The 18,516-nt window shown below is 41.5% G+C and overlaps 1 protein-coding gene across 1 annotated transcript; it reads left to right on the plus strand.

Annotated features, from left to right (window-relative positions):
- Positions 1 to 6,303, plus strand: LOC108995189 (sulfoquinovosyl transferase SQD2-like). The gene is made up of 11 exons (XM_018970699.2): positions 1 to 416; positions 2,116 to 2,182; positions 2,623 to 2,693; positions 3,832 to 3,949; positions 4,104 to 4,177; positions 4,353 to 4,408; positions 4,491 to 4,574; positions 4,807 to 4,894; positions 4,991 to 5,068; positions 5,229 to 5,285; positions 5,598 to 6,303. Exons 1-11 carry the CDS (start codon positions 103 to 105, stop codon positions 6,085 to 6,087), a joined length of 1,497 nt encoding a protein of 498 aa, XP_018826244.1. The 5' UTR covers positions 1 to 102; the 3' UTR covers positions 6,088 to 6,303.
- Positions 6,304 to 18,516: the final 12,213 nt, after the last annotated feature.

Consider the following 18,516-nt stretch of genomic DNA (forward strand, 5'->3'; position numbering starts at 1 on the left):
CCAGTCCACCATCCCGAATGTTTTATCCATCGTGTCCCGAAGCCAGCTCAAATACACACACCCACCCTCCTCTAATTATATACAGCATCTCTCCTCACCATCATGACCACCTCTTCTCTCTCTATAAATCTCTCTCTTCCCTCTTTCTCTACCTCTCCTTCTTCTTCTGCTTCGTCTCTGTGCGCTCCGATTTCTCTGAAAGCTTCGTGCTTTAGCTCCCAGACAACAAAACCCATTTCCTTGTTTTGCAAACGGCGGGCTGAGAAGCCAAGAAGAGAGCTTGTTGTGGTTAAGTCCAGCGATATGACTATCAGAGAGGTCATGGAAGATGAGGAGGAGGGACCTCCGTTGCTTGACCCGGATACCGACTCTAGGCCTCGCCGCATTGCGCTCTTCGTTGAGCCTTCCCCCTTTGCGTGAGTCTTTCTCTAATTTGTTACGAGTAAACAGAGTTCCTGGTGTTTATTGGGATTGGGTTTTCAATAATGAGATATACCTTTCCTCTAATGCTTTGCTGCTTTTGTTTTGACTTTTCTTTTGGTGATGAATTTGCGATTATTTGCATTATCCGTTGAACTTCTTCTTGTTCGGGTTCGGATATATATATTGAGTATCGGATCTGGTAGCTCCTCTGTGAATATGGTGCGCGGAAAGACGGTCATTTTTTTCTTATTTTCGGAGCTTACATGACAGTTGGCTATTAGTTATAGCTGCTTGTTGATTTTGATGGAGTTGATATCGGATTATCTTATCTTTTGCCGCACTCTGCCCTTACTTTGTGGCATGGTCAACGGTCTATGAGGCACAATTAGTGCTTGGTGCCTTTTATTAGAAAGAAATTGGTCTAGTCTGCTATGCAATCTAACTGTCTGCTGAGGTTTAGATCTAACTGACTCCTTTCTGGATGATCAGAATGTCTCAGCTATAACTTTGTGGATGTTGTTCTTATGTGCAGCATCACTTTAATGGTATTTTCTTTTTGTAGGTGCGTGATTGTGCCAATTCATCATTAGCTGCTTCTGATGTACATGTTATTTGATCAGAATGTGTTCTTGGATGAATTTAGTTTGTTCAAAATTTGCTGTAATTCTATACTCATTGAGCTTTTACGGTTATTGGTGCCGTGAGTTCTGAATATATGATGTTATCTCAAACTTCAAGTTGTATGAATGGATTTTTTAATTTAGCTGTGGGCAATGTGCATTTTTCCATGTGATGCATCTTCATTTCATGTCTTTGGTTGTGGTTCATTCCATGCATTTTTAACTTGCTGATAGCTTCTTCAGTTTATTGACAAGTGTATTGGTTTTAAAATTGTTCATTTTCGTGTTGCATACCCATATTGGGTATGAGGCTATGAGCTATTACGTTTGTATCTCTATGCACCTACTGGCCCTTACTTTTATGTTTTCCTCGCTTGTGACAGACCTTGAAACCTACAAGCACAAAATCTAGAAATTGTTATTGGTGGTTTCCTCTCATATATCCATAACCAATGTCAATCTGTTGGTTACTCCTATTAAAATATCCAACTGCATTCCAGATTGGAGAAGCCACTCTTAAATTATTGAGGATTTCTTTTTGCTGCCTCTGGACTCTGATGTACTTCCCTCTGTTTTCTTTTCCAAGCTTGAATCTAATAGAAAAGGTCCTTAGTAACTCTGGGGATGCTTCGGCGAGGTCATGAAAGTGATAGAAGCTCTTCAAGAAATCACAATGACTATCCTTGTCTATATGTGTGTGTACATGTATTGCAGTTTTACCTATTAAAAAAAAATGTATTGCAGTTTGATGTCTTTTCTTTGGGACCCCTTAAGAGGAGAATCCCTATGCCACAAAACTGGTTGTAAGCCCAAGGAAGCTGTTCAAACATTCTTAACATTTGAATACCAAAAATTTTAGGTACCATTATAAATACGTTTCATCTGCATTATGATGTTGGCAGAGATGTCAATAATGTTTGACACAATTACATACTCTGAGATGAGTACGGTTCAACAAAGTCACAAATAAGGCTTTAGCAGATAGTCTAGAAACATGTGAGTTGTGATAAAATGTAGCAGTATGAAAGGTTGATGATCATTGAAAGTGAAATGTTCTCTGTTACTCTTGCAGATATGTGTCAGGGTATAAGAACCGGTTCCAGAATTTTATCAAGTACCTACGTGAAATGGGGGATGAGGTATAATCTTTTTTTTTATCTCTGCAACTCTTTTATCTGTTCTCTGTAGATGTCCTCGACTTAACCTTTTAATGTTAAACCATCCAAGCCTTAACCTGGCTTCATTGCAAGTTCAAAGCTTAATGTGCATTAGCCTCTTTTTATTGATGTCATGTTTATTAAAAGCTCATTCCTCATGACGATATTGTGATAATATTCCTTAGAAATTCAGATATATTTGGCGTTCACAAGCAGTGCAACAATAAAATCATCCAATCAAGACTGATTTTGTGAACACAAGCTTATTCATGTTTTAGCGTTTGTCTAATTAATAATTAGTAGACTGGTGGATCTAATACACAAAAGAAGATTTTAACATCTTTTTTTTTATTTTTTTTATTTTTATATTCTGAAATGTACTTGCATGACTGGTGACATTGGCTCATTGATGCATGGTGTAGGTGATGGTCGTGACCACGCATGAAGGTGTGCCCCAGGAGTTTTATGGAGCAAAATTGATTGGATCACGGAGGTTGATCTTGATACGTAATTTGAAATGATTTCTCCTTATAAACCTCAGCATGCCTAATTAACCTATCTTACTTGAGACAAAGTAGTAGTGAAAGGACCCCTTTTGTTACAAATATTATTTGACCATGCTGTGGCCTTCCCCTGAATTGCACATTCCAAAGTTTCTGAAGATTAATTTTAATTCTTAACTTTACTAAAGTTGAACTGAAGAAAACGTCCGGCCCATTCAGTGACTTTTGAGGCTGCCTTCACTGAACCAAATTGAATCTGACTCATTTTGTTTTCTAATCAGTTTGCTAGTTTGCTTTCCGCTACTTACCCCTCACCCCCTGTTTGGAACAGCCCTAGGTCACGTCTAAAGATACCAAAGTTTTTTCTTTTTACAAATGCTTTCAGCTAGGCCATTACTAAGTTCCTGACAATCGTGTATTTTCTCTGAACCAAATTTCTTGTATCAAGTAATGTTCGTTTGTCTTTTTCATGCCTTCATCATGGATCAAATCGTTCATTATACTTGTGCATCCAAGATATTTTCATATGGTTGATCATCTAAGATATCCTCTCATTTAATTCTCAATAGGGCTTACCTTTTCTGTCCATAAGGCTGCGTTTGGTTGCAAAACTCAGCTGAGCTCAGTCTAATTTTAAGCTGAGTCTAACATCCAAACACTCAACTCTCAAATTACTAAACTCATATCAACTCAAAACCTTCTTACATGTGGGACCCACAATCTTTTTCAGCTTAACACATCTTTATACGTAGGATCACAACCTTTTTCAACTTCCCATAAAATGTACTAAACTCATCTTAACATTCAAACGCACTTTAAACTTAGTTTAGATGAGCCATACATAACTCTCTACATTACTCAACTCACTACTATTCATAAAGAACTGAGCTCAACTCAACATCCAAACGCAGTCTAAATGTGTTGAGTTCCTTGTTCAAGGTTTCATTATTTCCATTAACATCAAACAATCATTCAGTTTCACATTTATTATTTGTGCAGGCCAACTATGTATATTGTTTGACTTTTGACTTACTAACCTCAAATGATTTCTGTTTTGATTAATGATCTAGCTGTGAAAACTTTGTTTCTCTGCCCAGTTTTCTCATTTGTCTATTATTACTTCTCCAGCTTTCCCTGCCCCTGGTACCAGAAAGTGCCACTTTCCCTGGCACTTAGCCCTAGAATAATTTCAGAGGTTGCCCGATTTAAGCCTGACATAATACATGCTTCATCACCTGGGATAATGGCAAGTTTTTTATTGCTTCTTGTTTCATTTTATGATAGAACTGGTGGTTTTCTTTCTTTTTCCCTTTTTTCTTCTTTTTTTTGGGGTTCAGAAGTTAAAAAGAGAAGAATATTGCTTTCACTACTTGGTGACAGTTATTGACCGTCACTTGCAGGTTTTTGGAGCTCTGGCTATTGCAAAACTACTGTGTGTCCCCATAGTGATGTCATATCACACTCATGTACCGGTGTGAGTTTAATTCTTTGCTTTACCAAATCTTGTAATGCATATATTACAATTACCTTCTCATTATTAAATGTGTGGAACATAAAAAAATTCATACGCATCTTCACATATAATTATAATCCAAGTGTAAAATTTTCACAAATTTAAGGCAGAGGCCAATTTTTGTTTTCATTGGCAGATACATTCCAAGATACACCTTCAGTTGGCTGGTGAAACCCATGTGGTTAGTTATAAGTATGTGCCCCCCCTTTTTTCTCACCTCCATTTTTAATTATTGACTGGATATTAAGTTAACCTCTTGGTCATTCAATTTCAGAATTTCTACACACAGCAGCTGACCTTACACTCGTTCCCTCGGCTGCCATTGCTAGGGATCTTGAAGAAGCTAGGGTGACGGCCGGTGAGTATGAACGTACTAGTACCTTGTTGAATGACAATATGTAGTTGACCTTAATTATTGTCTCTATGGTATATACAGTTATGCTCCCAATCGTTTTCCTAATCTTTCTATTTTTTAAGATTTTATTTTCTCCCTGAAAGTGCCCTTTGGGCTAGTATAGACTAAGAAACTTGTATCATGCAATGCCACTGTAGATTAAGCTGACTTGCTTTTTTACGTTGCTTGTTTTCAGCTAACAAAATCCGTCTTTGGAATAAGGGCGTTGATTCTGAAAGCTTCCACCCCCATTTTAAGTCACATGAGATGCGAGTAAGACTAAGGTAGGTCAATTCTCTAGTTTTTTTTTTTTCATTCCGTCTTCTCATTTGCACATACTAGGAGTTTCACTTTACTTCTTTACTTTTTGTCCTATGCAGCAATGGTGAACCTGAGAAACCATTGATAGTTCATGTTGGACGACTTGGAGTGGAGAAGAGTTTGGATTTCCTGAAGAGGTAGTTCTCTAGGCACCAAACCTTAAGTTCATATATAACTCAGGGAGGGATGGGCTTATCATTTCTTGTATTTGTGCCTGTCTGTTCTTTTTGTAATGTTTGACATGGTTTTCTCCGCTCCCTCTGCAATTTCTGACATTTGGAAAACATGTTCTAACAGGGTTATGGATAGGTTTCCAGAAGCACGAATTGCTTTTATCGGAGATGGGCCATATAGGTAATATATCCTCTGACCCATCATGTAGTGCTTTATTTCTTAATGGTGTTGAAGGTCACCCCCAAGACAATGTCAGTCGTCTTATGTCAGATTCTATCATGTCTATAGCCCATCTCTTGGATGGGGATGGAGACATCACAACAATTCAGGAAGAGGTTCCAAAACATTGAATTATGTACTCTGTCCTAACCAGCTCCAGTATATCATTATTGTGAACTGAGCTCATGTAGCCTACAGAATATGAGATGTTAATTTAGTTGCATCAAGTTGGCCTGCACTTCATTTTACAAAATATACATTCTTTCTTGACAGAGAGGAGCTGGAAAAATTGTTTGCCGGCATGCCTGCAGTATTTACAGGGATGCTAGGCGGTGAAGAGCTTTCACAGGCATACGCCAGTGGGGATGTATTTGTTATGCCTTCAGAATCTGAGACACTTGGGCTTGTTGTTTTGGAGGCCATGTCTTCAGGAATTCCTGTGGTGGGAGTTCGTGCTGGGGGAATCCCAGAAATAATCTCTCCAGAGCAGGAGGGAAAAACTGGTTTTCTTTATAACCCTGGTGATCTTGATGATTGCGTGAGCAAATTGAAGACTTTGTTGCACAACCGAGAGTTGAGAGAAGCCATGGGGAAAGCCGCACGTGAAGACATGGAGAAGTATGATTGGAAGGCAGCAACCAAAAAGATACGCAACGAACAGTACAATGCTGCCATCTGGTTCTGGCGCAAGAACAGAGCACAACTACTCAGACCTCTTCAATGGCTGGCAAAACGTCTTTTCCCATCCCCAGAAGTTATATAAGTGATGGGAAATTGTCTTGGGGTTTTTCATTACTGCTTTTTGCCACCTTTGCTCTGGACTTCAAGGGAACCCTTGTAGGATGTACGTGTGATTGATTGCCATGCATTCATCTGTTGTACATAATGACCATAATTTGGTCAGATGTGCTGTATTTTGTGGCATAATCTGTCGGTTTAATGTAATACATTGGCAAGTTTTGAAGCTTAGTGTTCCATACGTGTGGCCTTCGTCTCTGTGATTTTCATTCTTCCACAAGAATGGCTTCTTATACATGTTTATAAGAAACTATATATACATTCAGATGTATATATTCATTCTTATCGCATATATGAGTTTCTCAAAAGACTATATAAGCCTGGATTTATCAGAAACTCTAGTTGAAAATAAAGTTTTCTTCCCGGCAGAAGTTGCCGTCCTGGCGCAGGGTATATAGTCCAGGCTTTGGTTGCGGTTGTTCTCAACTCCTTGAGGGTTGAGGCATTCAACCAAATAATTATGTAACATTTTTTACGTTTGACGTCAGATTTCTTCAGTGGAATGCCTTCATCTGCCGTAGAGTTACAAATTGAGCTTTAAGGCTGTGTTTGGTGATTTCAAATGATTGGAGTTAATATGTAAATAGTAATATTTTGTACGTCTTATTGATATGTGTTAAAATGTAAATAAGTTGAGATATATGTTTGAATGTATGAAGTAAGTTGAGATGTGTTTTAACCTTTTATGAAAAGTCGAAAAAATATTAAATTCTATCAATGATTAGTTTGAGATGAATTGCGATGATTTCATCTTCTAAATATAGAAAGCCTATAGACGAAATTCAATGAATTCAGCTCAGGGGACTTCTACGTTTATCCCAAGGTTTTCTCCATGGATGCCCGGCGGCCGGTTAGCGTGAAGGACACCGGATTTTGCATCTCCTACGTAGAGAAATTTGTGAACATCCATATTCTTTATAGTTTTCTCTTAATTCCAAAATCTTAAATATAGGAGAAATTATATATATTAATTAAGGAGAGGTTTAGTTATTAAGCTGAATTTTTTTTTAAATTGAAAGTTAAAAGTTGAATAAAATATTATTAGAATATTATTTTTTAATATTATTATTGTTTTAAAATTTGAAAATTTTAAATTATTTATTATATTTTATGTGAAAATTTAAAAATTTATAATAATTAGATGAGATGAGTTGGAATATTTTTATATCTAAACCAGGCCTAAATCTCATAATATTTATTGAATATTTAATGTCAAAAAATTTATGAGAATTACATTGAAAATCGTTTTATTTGTATTTCTCACGCATATAATAAGTCTTAAAATTCGACAAAAATTTCGGAATTTTTTTATCTGTAATAAAATTCACCACAATAATTAATCGGGTACATATTTATTTTTTTCTTAATCAGGCGTATTATCTTTTAAATCATTTTAAGTACTCAATTGATAATAAATAGTATAGAATAAAAAGTATTCATAAGTCATTAGAGTAATGTTAAATACAATTATGAGGTATACATGAGTAATGTTAAATACAATTATGAGGTGTACAAGTCTAGTACATTACTTTTAAAAAAAAGTAAATTTACAAATTGACCCAACTTTATTTAGTATCTTAGATTGTAAAGTTACTTTTATTATAAAATAAATACGTTACATAGTGTACATTTAAAAGTAAGATAAATGCTTGAGCTATAAAGAGATTTTACAAAAATAAATTTTTAAACTAACATAACTTGATTTAGTACCTTAGATTATAAAATTATTTTTATTATAAAATAAATCTAACGTGGAGGGGCTTCAATTCTACCAGAATGGCCCAATGACATCTAGTGTAAAAGTTCAATCACACAATGCATGATGAGACTTCGTGGGGATAATTGGAAGGCTTTTAATATCACCATAAGGGCTTGTGGAGTGCTACCATGGTGGGTAATGGTAGCCTAATGAATCACTCCACTCAAGGCTCAAACCCCTCTGGCCCAATAATGCTAGTTTGTTAAGTACATGAATGCTCGCTCGGTTATCCTGGGACAATTGGGATATTTACTCATTCAAAGTGAGTAGATAGCCCGAATATTTCAGGGTTCAAATTTTAAATATTAGGCGAAACAGTTAGTCTGAGTGATCCTAAGAAGTCAAAAGCTTTATGTAAAAAATTCAGGTACACTAATGAACTCTCTCAAATAATTTGGCTCTACGAAGATTCCTTTCATTACTGACTTAGACATTGAAGGCACCTCATCAAACCCCTCAAGCCACCTTACTCTTTGGTTGCAGGAGATCAGGAGTGTGTAGCAGTAAAACACGTCCTTAACAGTTGATGCCATTTGTGAGATTCGTTCTATCTTAAAATTAGTGTGCTTTTCACATGCCCACCATAACTTGATCTCAGGCAACTAGAGATCAGGAAGAGACGTCACGAAACATGGAGGGAAGACTCGCGGAGATGGAGGAAGTAGTGAGGAGGCTCACCACTAAAGTCGAGTTGTTGCAGAAGGAGAATGAGTCTCTCAGGGTAAAGAATGGGCCATCAAGAGAAGACACAACTCCCAGTTAGGCTGACAAGGTGGAAATGGAGACCCACAACGCTGGCGCGGGCAAAGCACCTAACGAGAACGAGGAGACAAAGAAGATGCATCATGATTTGCGCAACTTGATGGACAAATACAAGGAAATGACCAAGAAGATAAGTACCTCGTCTTCAATTGATCAGCTGCTGACTAACACCAACTTGCCATACAGCTCGGAGATCATGGCGGGTACCGCTACCACTAAAGTTCAAGGTCCTGTTAATAGACATGTACGACGGCTCCAATAACCCGGTGGAGCACTTGGAAACTTTTACATGTAGAGCTTTTCCTTTGACGTTGAAAGGAGTAGCCAGGGGTTGGTTTGTAGCGTTGTAGCCAAGCTCCATTGAGAGTTTTGAGGAATTGGAAAGGCCGTTCATTACTCAGTTTATGGCCAGCCAACGGCGGAGGCGGCCGACAGCATATTTGTTGACTATAAAGCAGAGGGAGGACGAGAGTTTGAAGGCATATTTGGCATGATTTAATAAGGAAAGAATGACCACCGAAGACCAAGATGAGAAAATCATGTTGGCTGCAATACTCGGGAGAATTTGGCCAAGGAGTCCTTTCATGACTGAGCCCCCTCCACTTTACGAGAATTTATGGATCGAACGGATGACTTTGTAAATGCCGAGAATATATTGATCTCCCTGACCGCCAGGCCAGGGTAGAAAGAGGAGAGCACATCGAAGGAAGGCCCTAGGAAGGGCCGAGAAAGCGGTCTAAAACCAAGAAAGAGTTAGTATGAGGGGAAGCGAGATACACACGTAGGGCAATACGGTAGAAACCATGTATACTATTCTAGTGTGCAAGACCACAACAAGGCGAAGGGAACTAGGCGCGATGAGGACCGCGGGCAACGGACCCAAAGGTACTGTACATACCATAGGGCGAATGGTCATCGAACCAAGGATTGTCACACACTAAAAAAAAAAAATAATTAGGAGATGAAAGGTAATGGGGAGTTGGAATGCATTGTTGCCGAAAACACTTCTCCATCGCGGCGTTTAGAAGACTGAAGGCAGGTACGTAAGCCTATACGGAGCGAGAGCCTGAGGAGGAGAGAACCACCTAAAAGGGCGAGGAGGTCACAGGAACCAAGAAATCACCGACCCCAGACAAATACAGATCGAAGAAACTCACCTTTGGGATAGATCTACCATAGCTAGGGTTGATGCAAGAGGGCCAACCTCTTCAGGAAGGAAGGCCTATGCAAGATGGGCGAGATATGAGGAGATATACAGCGTGGAGAGGCTTGTCAAGTAGGCGTGAGTACAAACCTCTCCCCCAATCTCTTTTGACGATGATGACTCTCGAGGAGTAGTGCACCCACATGATGATGCGTTGGTGGTAATAATGCTGGTAGCAAATTATACGGCATACAGGATATTAATAGATAATGAAAGTTCAGTAGACATCCTATTCTAGGATGCTTTCACGAAAATGAGGTTAAGTATGGGCCAGCTTCACCCAACACCAACCACGCTAAAGGGGTTCACGAGAGATGTAATTCAACCCATGAGGTCCATTACACTACTCATGACGGTGGGAACTGACCCCCACCTCACCACCACCCTGATCGAGCTCTTGATGGTAAGGACGCAGTCAGCATATAATGCCATTATAGGCCGACCAACGTTGAACGCCTTGAGAGTGATCACATCCACTTGTCATATGAAGATGAAGTTTCCTACGAAGCGGGAATTGGCGAGGTACGTGGCGAGTAGATACTTGCCCAAGAGTGTTACGTGCAAAAAGTGAGGAAAGGAGAGCTGGACGTGAAAGCAGTAGAGTCGGGGGAATACGACGATGAGACCCTCCTACCACCGCCCCCTAAAGTCTTCATAACGAAGACAGAAACGAGGGATGAGGAAATGTTGAGATAGAGAGAAGTCGACAAGCCATTGGAACTCGTCCCCTTTGATCCGATCGAGCCGGATAACCATGTGAGGATTAGAACTACAATGGTAAAGGAAGAAAGGGCCTGGCTAATCCAGCTCATTGAGCAAAAAGACATCTTTGCATGGAATCATCAAGATATGCCAAGGATAAGCAAAGAGGTTAATAAGCACTGACTGAACATTAACCTAGATGCAAGGTCTGTTAAGCAGAAGAAGAGGAATTTTAGCACTGAAAAGTATAAGGCGATGGAAGAGGAGATGGATTGATTGTTGGCAGTAGTATTTATCAGGGAAACTTAATACCTTGATTGGCTGTCGAATGTAGTGTTGCTGAATAATTCCAATGGCAAGTGGTGAATGTGCGTAGACTTCATGGACCTCAACAAGGCCTGCCCGAAAGATAGCTTCCCTCTCCCTCCGATGGATTGAATAGTCGATGCCACGGCGGGTCACAAGGTTTGAGTTTTATGGACACCTACTCCGGGTATAACCAAATCAAGATGGGCTTGTCAGACCAGGATAAGACAACCTTCATAACCAATCGGGGCCTGAACTGTTACACAGTCATGCCCTTCAGACTAAATAATGCAGGAGTGACTTACCAAAGGCTGGCAAACAAAATGTTCAAGAATCAGATAGGCCAAAATATGGAAGTATACGTGGATGACCTTTTGGTAAAGAGCTTGGAGTTTGGAAAGACATGGAAGACCATAGCGAAGCTTTCGGTGTGCTACGTCAGTACAAGATAAAGCTCAATCCAACCAAATGAGCTTCGGGGTGCAGTCAGATAAGTTTCTGGGCTTCATGGTGTCCAAAAGGGGCATCGAGGCGAACCCCAAGAAGCTCAGGGCTATCATCGAGATGAATTAGCCCACGACTCTTAATGAGGTCAAAATATTGGCAGGAAGAATAGCCGCCCCCAACAGATTCGTGTCCCGATCAAGAGACAAGTGGATGCCCTTTTTCAGGTATTGAAGAAGGCCCAAGAATGGGATGCATAGTGTGAGGAAGCCTTTACACAGATGAAAGAATACCTGACCCATCCGTTGTTGCTTGGTCAAACCAAGCAAGGGGAACCCTTATCACTATATCTGGCCGCCACCCAGACGCTGTTTCAACCGCTTTAGTCATAGATGAAGGCAAGGAGTAAAGGCCTGTGTGTTATGTCAGCAAAGCTTTAAGAGGGGCCGAGAGGAGATACTCGAAGATAGAGTTGATCGCTTTCGCACTTGTGATGTCGACACTGTGGTTGCTCCCTTATTTTCAAGCCCACCCCATAAGGGTCATCACCTCCACACCCTTGCAGAAAGTACTCCAAAGGCCTAACACTTCGGGACAACTGGTGAAATGGTCCATCGAACTGAGTGAGTATGAAATCAGTTATATCCCCAAAATTTCTATCAAGGGATAAATCATGGCCGACTTTGTTGTGGAACTGATGAACTTTCCTGAGGAGACACCAAAGGCACCTCAAAAGGAACCATGGCAAGTACAGGTCGACAGTTCATCCTGTCAAACAAGAGGTGGCATGGGCGTCCACATGATACCGGACGACGGCATGGAGTCATTTCATGCTGTCCGACTGAACTTCAAGGTGACGAACAATGAAGTGGAGTACTAGGCGGTGCTCACAGGGTTGGCTGTAGCTGAAATGTCAGGTGGAACGACAGTAGTAATGAGAGTAGAATCCCAGGTGGTAGTGGGCCAAATCATGGGAGAATATTCAACAAAGGTACCAAAGCTAATAAGGTACCTTCGTCATGTCCAAGAGAGATCCCGCCAGTTCTAGTATTTTCAGATCAAACGGATTCCCAAAGGGGACAACTGGAAGGCTGATCGGTTGGCACGAGCGACATCGACAAGGTAGGAAGAAATCTTGTCATGGGAGGTGATTTTCAGGACAGTAGACACTGTAGTCATACGAGAGGAAGTTTTTGAGATCAAAGGGAACTCACTAGGATGGGCGGATAACATCAGCAGGTACTTGAAAGCTAGGGAGCTACCCACTTCCCCGAAAGAGGCGAAAAAAATCAGGAGCAAGGTAGCTCGGTTCACCTTGATAGATGGAACACTTTACAAGCGGGGTCTTTCGAACCCATTACTAAGATACATATCAAAGAAAGAGGCCGAGTATGTGATGAGGGAGATATACGAAAGCGTTTGTGAGAATCATCCAGGAGGAAGGTCATTGGCTGCGAAAGTCATAAGAGCAGGCTACTATTTGCCCAATGCTCTACAGGACTCAAAGGAGTTTGTAAAAAAGTTTCCCCAGTGCTAGCTACATGCGTCAGTCCCAAGCATGCTACCTAAAGAATTGAAGTTGATAACTTCCCCATTGTCGTTTGCCCAATGGAGGATAGACTTGGTTGGCCCCATGCCCCCGAGCAAAGGAGGAACCAAATTCATCATTGTTGTCGTCAACTACTTTACCAAGTGGGCAGAAGTTGAGGCAATGGCGACGATGATTGCTCAAAGTGTGAAGAAGTTTATATGGAAGGAAATTGTATGTAGATTTGGGATACTGCAAATCATCATCTCAGTCAACTGCAAAGCAGTTTGATTCAGAGCACTATTGTAGGTGGTGTTCAAAACTCAGGTTCAAGTATTCATCTCCCGGACACTGACAGGCAAACGGACAAGTTGAAGCAACCAACAAGACCATTGTGGGGATATTGAAGAAGAAGGTAGTAGGCAAGAAGAAAGGGGCATGGGCGGATGAGCTCCCCGAGATCTTATGGGCGTACAGGACAACAACAAAGACGTCAATGGGCGAGACTTCTTTCACCTTGGCATACGGAACCGAAGCCATGATACCAGTGGAAGTGGGGATTCCAAGCCACATGAGGCAAAGCTTTGATGCCAATGAAAATGGAAGGAAGCTGGAAGAGCATCTCGACTTAATGGAAGAAAGAAGAGTGAGTGCTGAGACAAGGGTGCCTGCCTGCAAGAGGAAGATGGAGCAATACTTCAACAAGATAGTACAGCCTAGGTCCTTTAAGGTTGGCGTCCTGGTGTTAAAAGAAACGAGAGTGACCACCGCAGAAGAAGGAAAGTTGGGCCCAAGATGGGAGGGGTCGTACGTAGTAACAGGCAATAGTTGCCAGGGAGCCTATCGCCTAAAAGACGTAGCAGGATGTGAACTGCCTCACCTATGGAACGCAGAACATTTGAGGAAATTTTATGTTTAAGTTATTTTTTATGAAAATTTTAGGAAATTTTTAGGGTTAATTACACTTTGCCCCTTCGAGTTTTCACTCAATTTATAATGTACCTCCAAAACTAATAATTGCATCAAAGTGGACCTTCGAATTTTCAAAACTTCTCATTCTCCCATTCCGTCTACCATTAGTGTCAAATCTAATAGAAATTCACTGTAAAGATGTAATTTTCATATAATTTATTATCATTGACCATATAAAATATAAAATAATATATGCTATCAATTAATAATAATTTATTAATTATTAACCATATATAAAATTATTTAATACATAAGTTGCAAGCAAGTATGAATAATCTATATACACAATGAAATTATTTGATATTTATTAACCATACATAAATTAATAAAAAAATTAGTTAATAATTTATGATTTATTATTAATTGATAGTATATATTATTTTATATTTTACATAATCAATGATAATAAATTAGATGAAAATTATAACTTTGTAGTGAATGTTATGCACATAAGCAACACGTGCAGTGAATTCCCATTAGATTTAACGCTGATGGTAGACGAAAGAGGGGATTGGGAAGTTTTGAAAGTTCGAGGGTCCACTTTGATGCAACTATTAGTTTCGGAGGCACATTGTGAATTGAGTGAAAGTTCGAGTGAACAAAGTGTAATTAACCCAAATTTTTATTAAGAGAATTTCAATGAAATATTCTTATCGAAGGAATTTTGGTAAATTCAGTTATTCATGTTATATTGTTTCTTTATATGTTATATTGCCACTTTATGATCATATTCAGAACACTCCACTCGCCAGATTTACGCGGTCAATCAACTCTCCCACGACACTCCACTTGCCAATGTTACACGGTTAAAAGACTCTCTTGCTACACCTTCTTGCCAAGGTTACAAGGTCGAGGAACCCTCCCGTTATGCCACTTGCTAGAATTACGAGGTTAAGCAAGTCTCTCGCTACACTCCACTTGCCAAGATTACGCAGTCGAGGGACTCTCCTTTTACACGTTCTCACCTAGGCTACACGGTAGAGGAACTCTCCCGTTACGCCACTCACCAGAGTTACGCGATCGAGGGACTCTCCTATTACACCGTCTTGCCAAGGCTACACAGTCAAGGAACCCTCATGTTACACCACTCGCTAGGGATACGTGGTCGAGCAACTCTCTCGCTACACTCCACTCACCAGAGTTATGCAATTGAACAACTCTCCCACTACACTCCACTTGCCAAGATTACGCAGTCAAGGGACTCTCCCTCTGCACCATCTCTCCAAGGCTACACAGTTTAGGAACCCTCCCGTTGCGCCACCCGCTAGAGTTACGCGGTCGAGCAACTCTCCCACTACATTCCACTAGCCCAAACTACGCGGTCGAGGGACTTTCCCACTACATCTTCTCGCCATAGGCCACACGGCTCAATTTCGGTTAAGTTAATTCTATCCTTAGGTTTTTTTTTTTTCTTAAACTTGATTCTACATAACTGAGACAAGAGCTAACTACATTCATACTCTGTAAATCATCAAAAAACCCTTCTTTTCATTCTCCATAGTTGGAAGAAAACAAAGGTAGTAATCCCTTATTGGCAAATTTTTATTTCACTTAATATAAAAACCACAGTTCAAAATATACAACTACTAAGGGTCAATTGCCCAAAGTTCAACAAAACAAAAGTACAAAAAGAAAACATCAAGAGAGACGAGGAGGAGGGAAGGTGTCCGGCATGACGTCTCACCCGATAGAGTCAAAGTAATGGTAGGTGGCAGGACTGACTCTTATCTCTGTCCACTTCAAGTTGTGAATATCTATCTCGGGATGTGCAAGCAGAATCTCCCACAACTGTTTAATCCTGAGTTTGAAGCCAAGGCCAAAACCACGATCTCGAACTGCGTGGGCAGAATTAACTTGGGGAAGGAGGCAACTGATCTGTTCTTGCGAGTGGCCCATCTCTCTATTCAGTTTGGATATCTTCAATTCTGAAGCAGCCAAGTTCTTCTTGCAGGTCTCCAAGCTCTGATTTAATGCCAAATAATGGAGATCGTGCTCCCTAAAAGCACTCTTAGCCTCGGCCAAATCTTGCTCTGCATTAGTTTTCTCACCCTGAGCTATGCTTAGTTGGATAATGGATTCCCTACATTCTTCCTCTAAGGTAGTCAGGCGGCTAATGTAGTCAGCCTTCACCTTCCGCAGTCCTTACATCTCTTTTTCCACTTCATTCAGTCAAGCGGCCAAATTATCTCGTTCAACCTCCCTATCAACCATTTTAGCCTTGTGTAGTGTAGTTTCTTCCAACGCGCTCGCCAATTCAAATCGGAGAGAGGCAATATGGTCCCAAAAGGTGGCTTCAACTCGGGAGAGCTCCTCAACTAACTCTTCTTTCTCCACTCAAGCAAAGACAACAGCCTTGTGGGCTATGCCAAGGAACGTGCACATGGAGTCATTTTCCTCCTCGAGTCCCATACTGTCTTCCACTAGCACAACAACCAACTTGTCAACTCCCTGCAAAAACCCAGTCAGGACAAAAAGTAACAACCCAACAGAAAGTTAAACCAAAGAAAAATAAAGCTCATTGGCGAAAGGATACTACGAAGGTTGAGGATAGTGGCACAGAAAGCCTTATCGCTACGCGACCTGGTGGCCTAAAAGGAGTCGCCAGGGTGAGAAGAGGAAGCACCATGGCGGCACTCAGAATCTGGGAGGAGACCCCAGAAGCACCCTCTGAGGTAAACGGCTCTCGAGTAGTCTGAGGCGACGTGTCACCAGTCACCTGGGTTGATGTCACGGTTGTTTAATCAAATTGAGGCATGGCGACTTCCTCCCGGAATGGAGATCCTCTGGGAGAGCCAGTTTGAAGATCGCCTATAGGAAAAATTGGATAAGGTTCCTCACCCCTTCTTAGGGAAGTACTGAAGGGCGAGGAAGGGATTAACACCCTGCTCCCGCTAGCGGAAGATAAGTTTGGGAAGATAAAGGACAACTCAGGAGTATCCCTACCCGAGGCTGTCAAGGCAGTAGGAGAGGGCTCGCCAACATCTTCAAGATGAAACGAGTCATCAAATTCGTCCAGTGAGGGAGGAAGGCCGCTCGTGGGAGGTGCATTAAAGAAGTCTGGGTCCATAATAGAGACAAAATCACCCTCCTCTTGATGAGGGTCACCTTCAAGGTTGACTACCTGCCCATAAGTCTGGGCCGCCTTTCCAGAGGGAGCCTTTGACCTTGTGCCCGCTTTATCGTCCAATATGAATTCTAATTCGCCGTCTGCCTAATCCATGATATCATCTAACGAACTAGTCCTAGGCACTTTAGGGTTACCCGAGCCCTCTCCACCACCCGTCGGAGAGGGCGAAGAGACCCTTCTAAAAGAGCTAGACGCGTCCGAGGGCTTGGCCCCAAGGTGGGCTTTCTTCCTTTTACCCCTGCCTCCATGAGTGATCCTCTTTTTAAGTTTCACGCTGATAATGGGGTGCCTAGAATTTCATGACCAAGCACATGGGCCCGGCTATGTACCGTCAAGAACCTATCGATATTGGTGGGTGTCAAAAGGGCGTTAGACCAGGTGGATTTAATGTTAGCTATTGCCGAAAATTGAACCAGGTGAATACGAGATTTCTCTCGGGAAGACAACAAAATCTCAATGTCACGCTTGTCGGTAACGAGTGAGCAAGAAGCTCTGAAGGGGAATTCCTGATCTGAGGCCTTATCTGCCTAAAATCCACACCCCTACCCGAAATAAAGAAAACTTTCTTCGACCAATTCTTGGCATGAGAATATTTACGCTGTAGCTGGACCAATTTGCTATGGGGCCTAAAGCTACAAAGGTTCCCATCTAAACACCTAAACCCATGAACAGAAAGGAACTCCAAAGCTGTAAGGTCAGAATGGTCATCACTAGTGGGCTCCAAGACCTGTCACCTCAGCATGTAGCAGGCCATTAAAATACGCCAAGCATTAGGCACCAATTAGGCGAGCGTAAGACCTAAGACATCTAAGATGTCAAGAATAGGCCGCATAAAGGGCAGACGGAGCCCCATTGTAAACATGGCTAAATAGTGGGCAACAAAAACTGCCATACCTCTGACATCAACGACCCCACGTCGCTGGCCGGGTAGCGACAGCCCCACCGAATCGAGAATGTTTAAGTGGTCCCTCACAGCGTCTAGTTCTCAACGTGAAGAGGTGGAAACCCAGCGATGACCTTCAAAGATTGAACGGGGAGCATCTCCTTCAACGCTAGGGTTAGCCATAGCGTTTTCATGATTGACGGGGGGATCGCAAGTTCGCGAAGGACCACCACCACGAGAGGGGCTCGAACCTTGGTTTCTTCCAGCAGCCATGGGTACGCTGAAAATAGGGGAAAACAATGTAGGAAGAATGATGAGAGAGTTTGCAGTGCGGAAAGCACGAAAGGTTTTGGACATGAAGCAAGAGAAGGAAATGAAAACGAAACTTGTGCAAGAAGATAATAAGTGAGGGGGAGAAATAAAATGTCAGGGAGTAATAAATACTTGCGGCGGTTGATGAAGGGGCATGCGTATTGACGTGAGGGTGAAATGACTCTAATAGACGTAGGAGGAATAACGAGCAGAACCCAAACGTTGCTCCAAGTATGAGTCTCATTGCACAACGTGTGACGAGGACTCGCGGGGTAACTTGGATGGCTCTGGCCCAATCCGAGAGACCCAACATCTCTTTGCATAAAATCTCCATCACACAATGCACGATGAGGCTGCGCGAGGTAATTGGAGGGGCTTCAATTTTACCGGAAGGG

This window comes from Juglans regia, chromosome 4 (genome assembly GCF_001411555.2).
Source record: "Juglans regia cultivar Chandler chromosome 4, Walnut 2.0, whole genome shotgun sequence".
Lineage (NCBI taxonomy): Eukaryota > Viridiplantae > Streptophyta > Magnoliopsida > Fagales > Juglandaceae > Juglans > Juglans regia.

Coding starts and splice junctions, on each gene's coding strand:
- LOC108995189 (XM_018970699.2), top strand. CDS start 103: ATGACCACCTCTTCTCTCTCTATAAATCTCTCTCTTCCCTCTTTCTCT. Junction 4,409..4,490: donor ACCCATGTGGTTAGTTATAA/GTATGTGCCCCC, acceptor ATTCAATTTCAG/AATTTCTACACACAGCAGCT. Junction 4,575..4,806: donor AGAAGCTAGGGTGACGGCCG/GTGAGTATGAAC, acceptor GCTTGTTTTCAG/CTAACAAAATCCGTCTTTGG.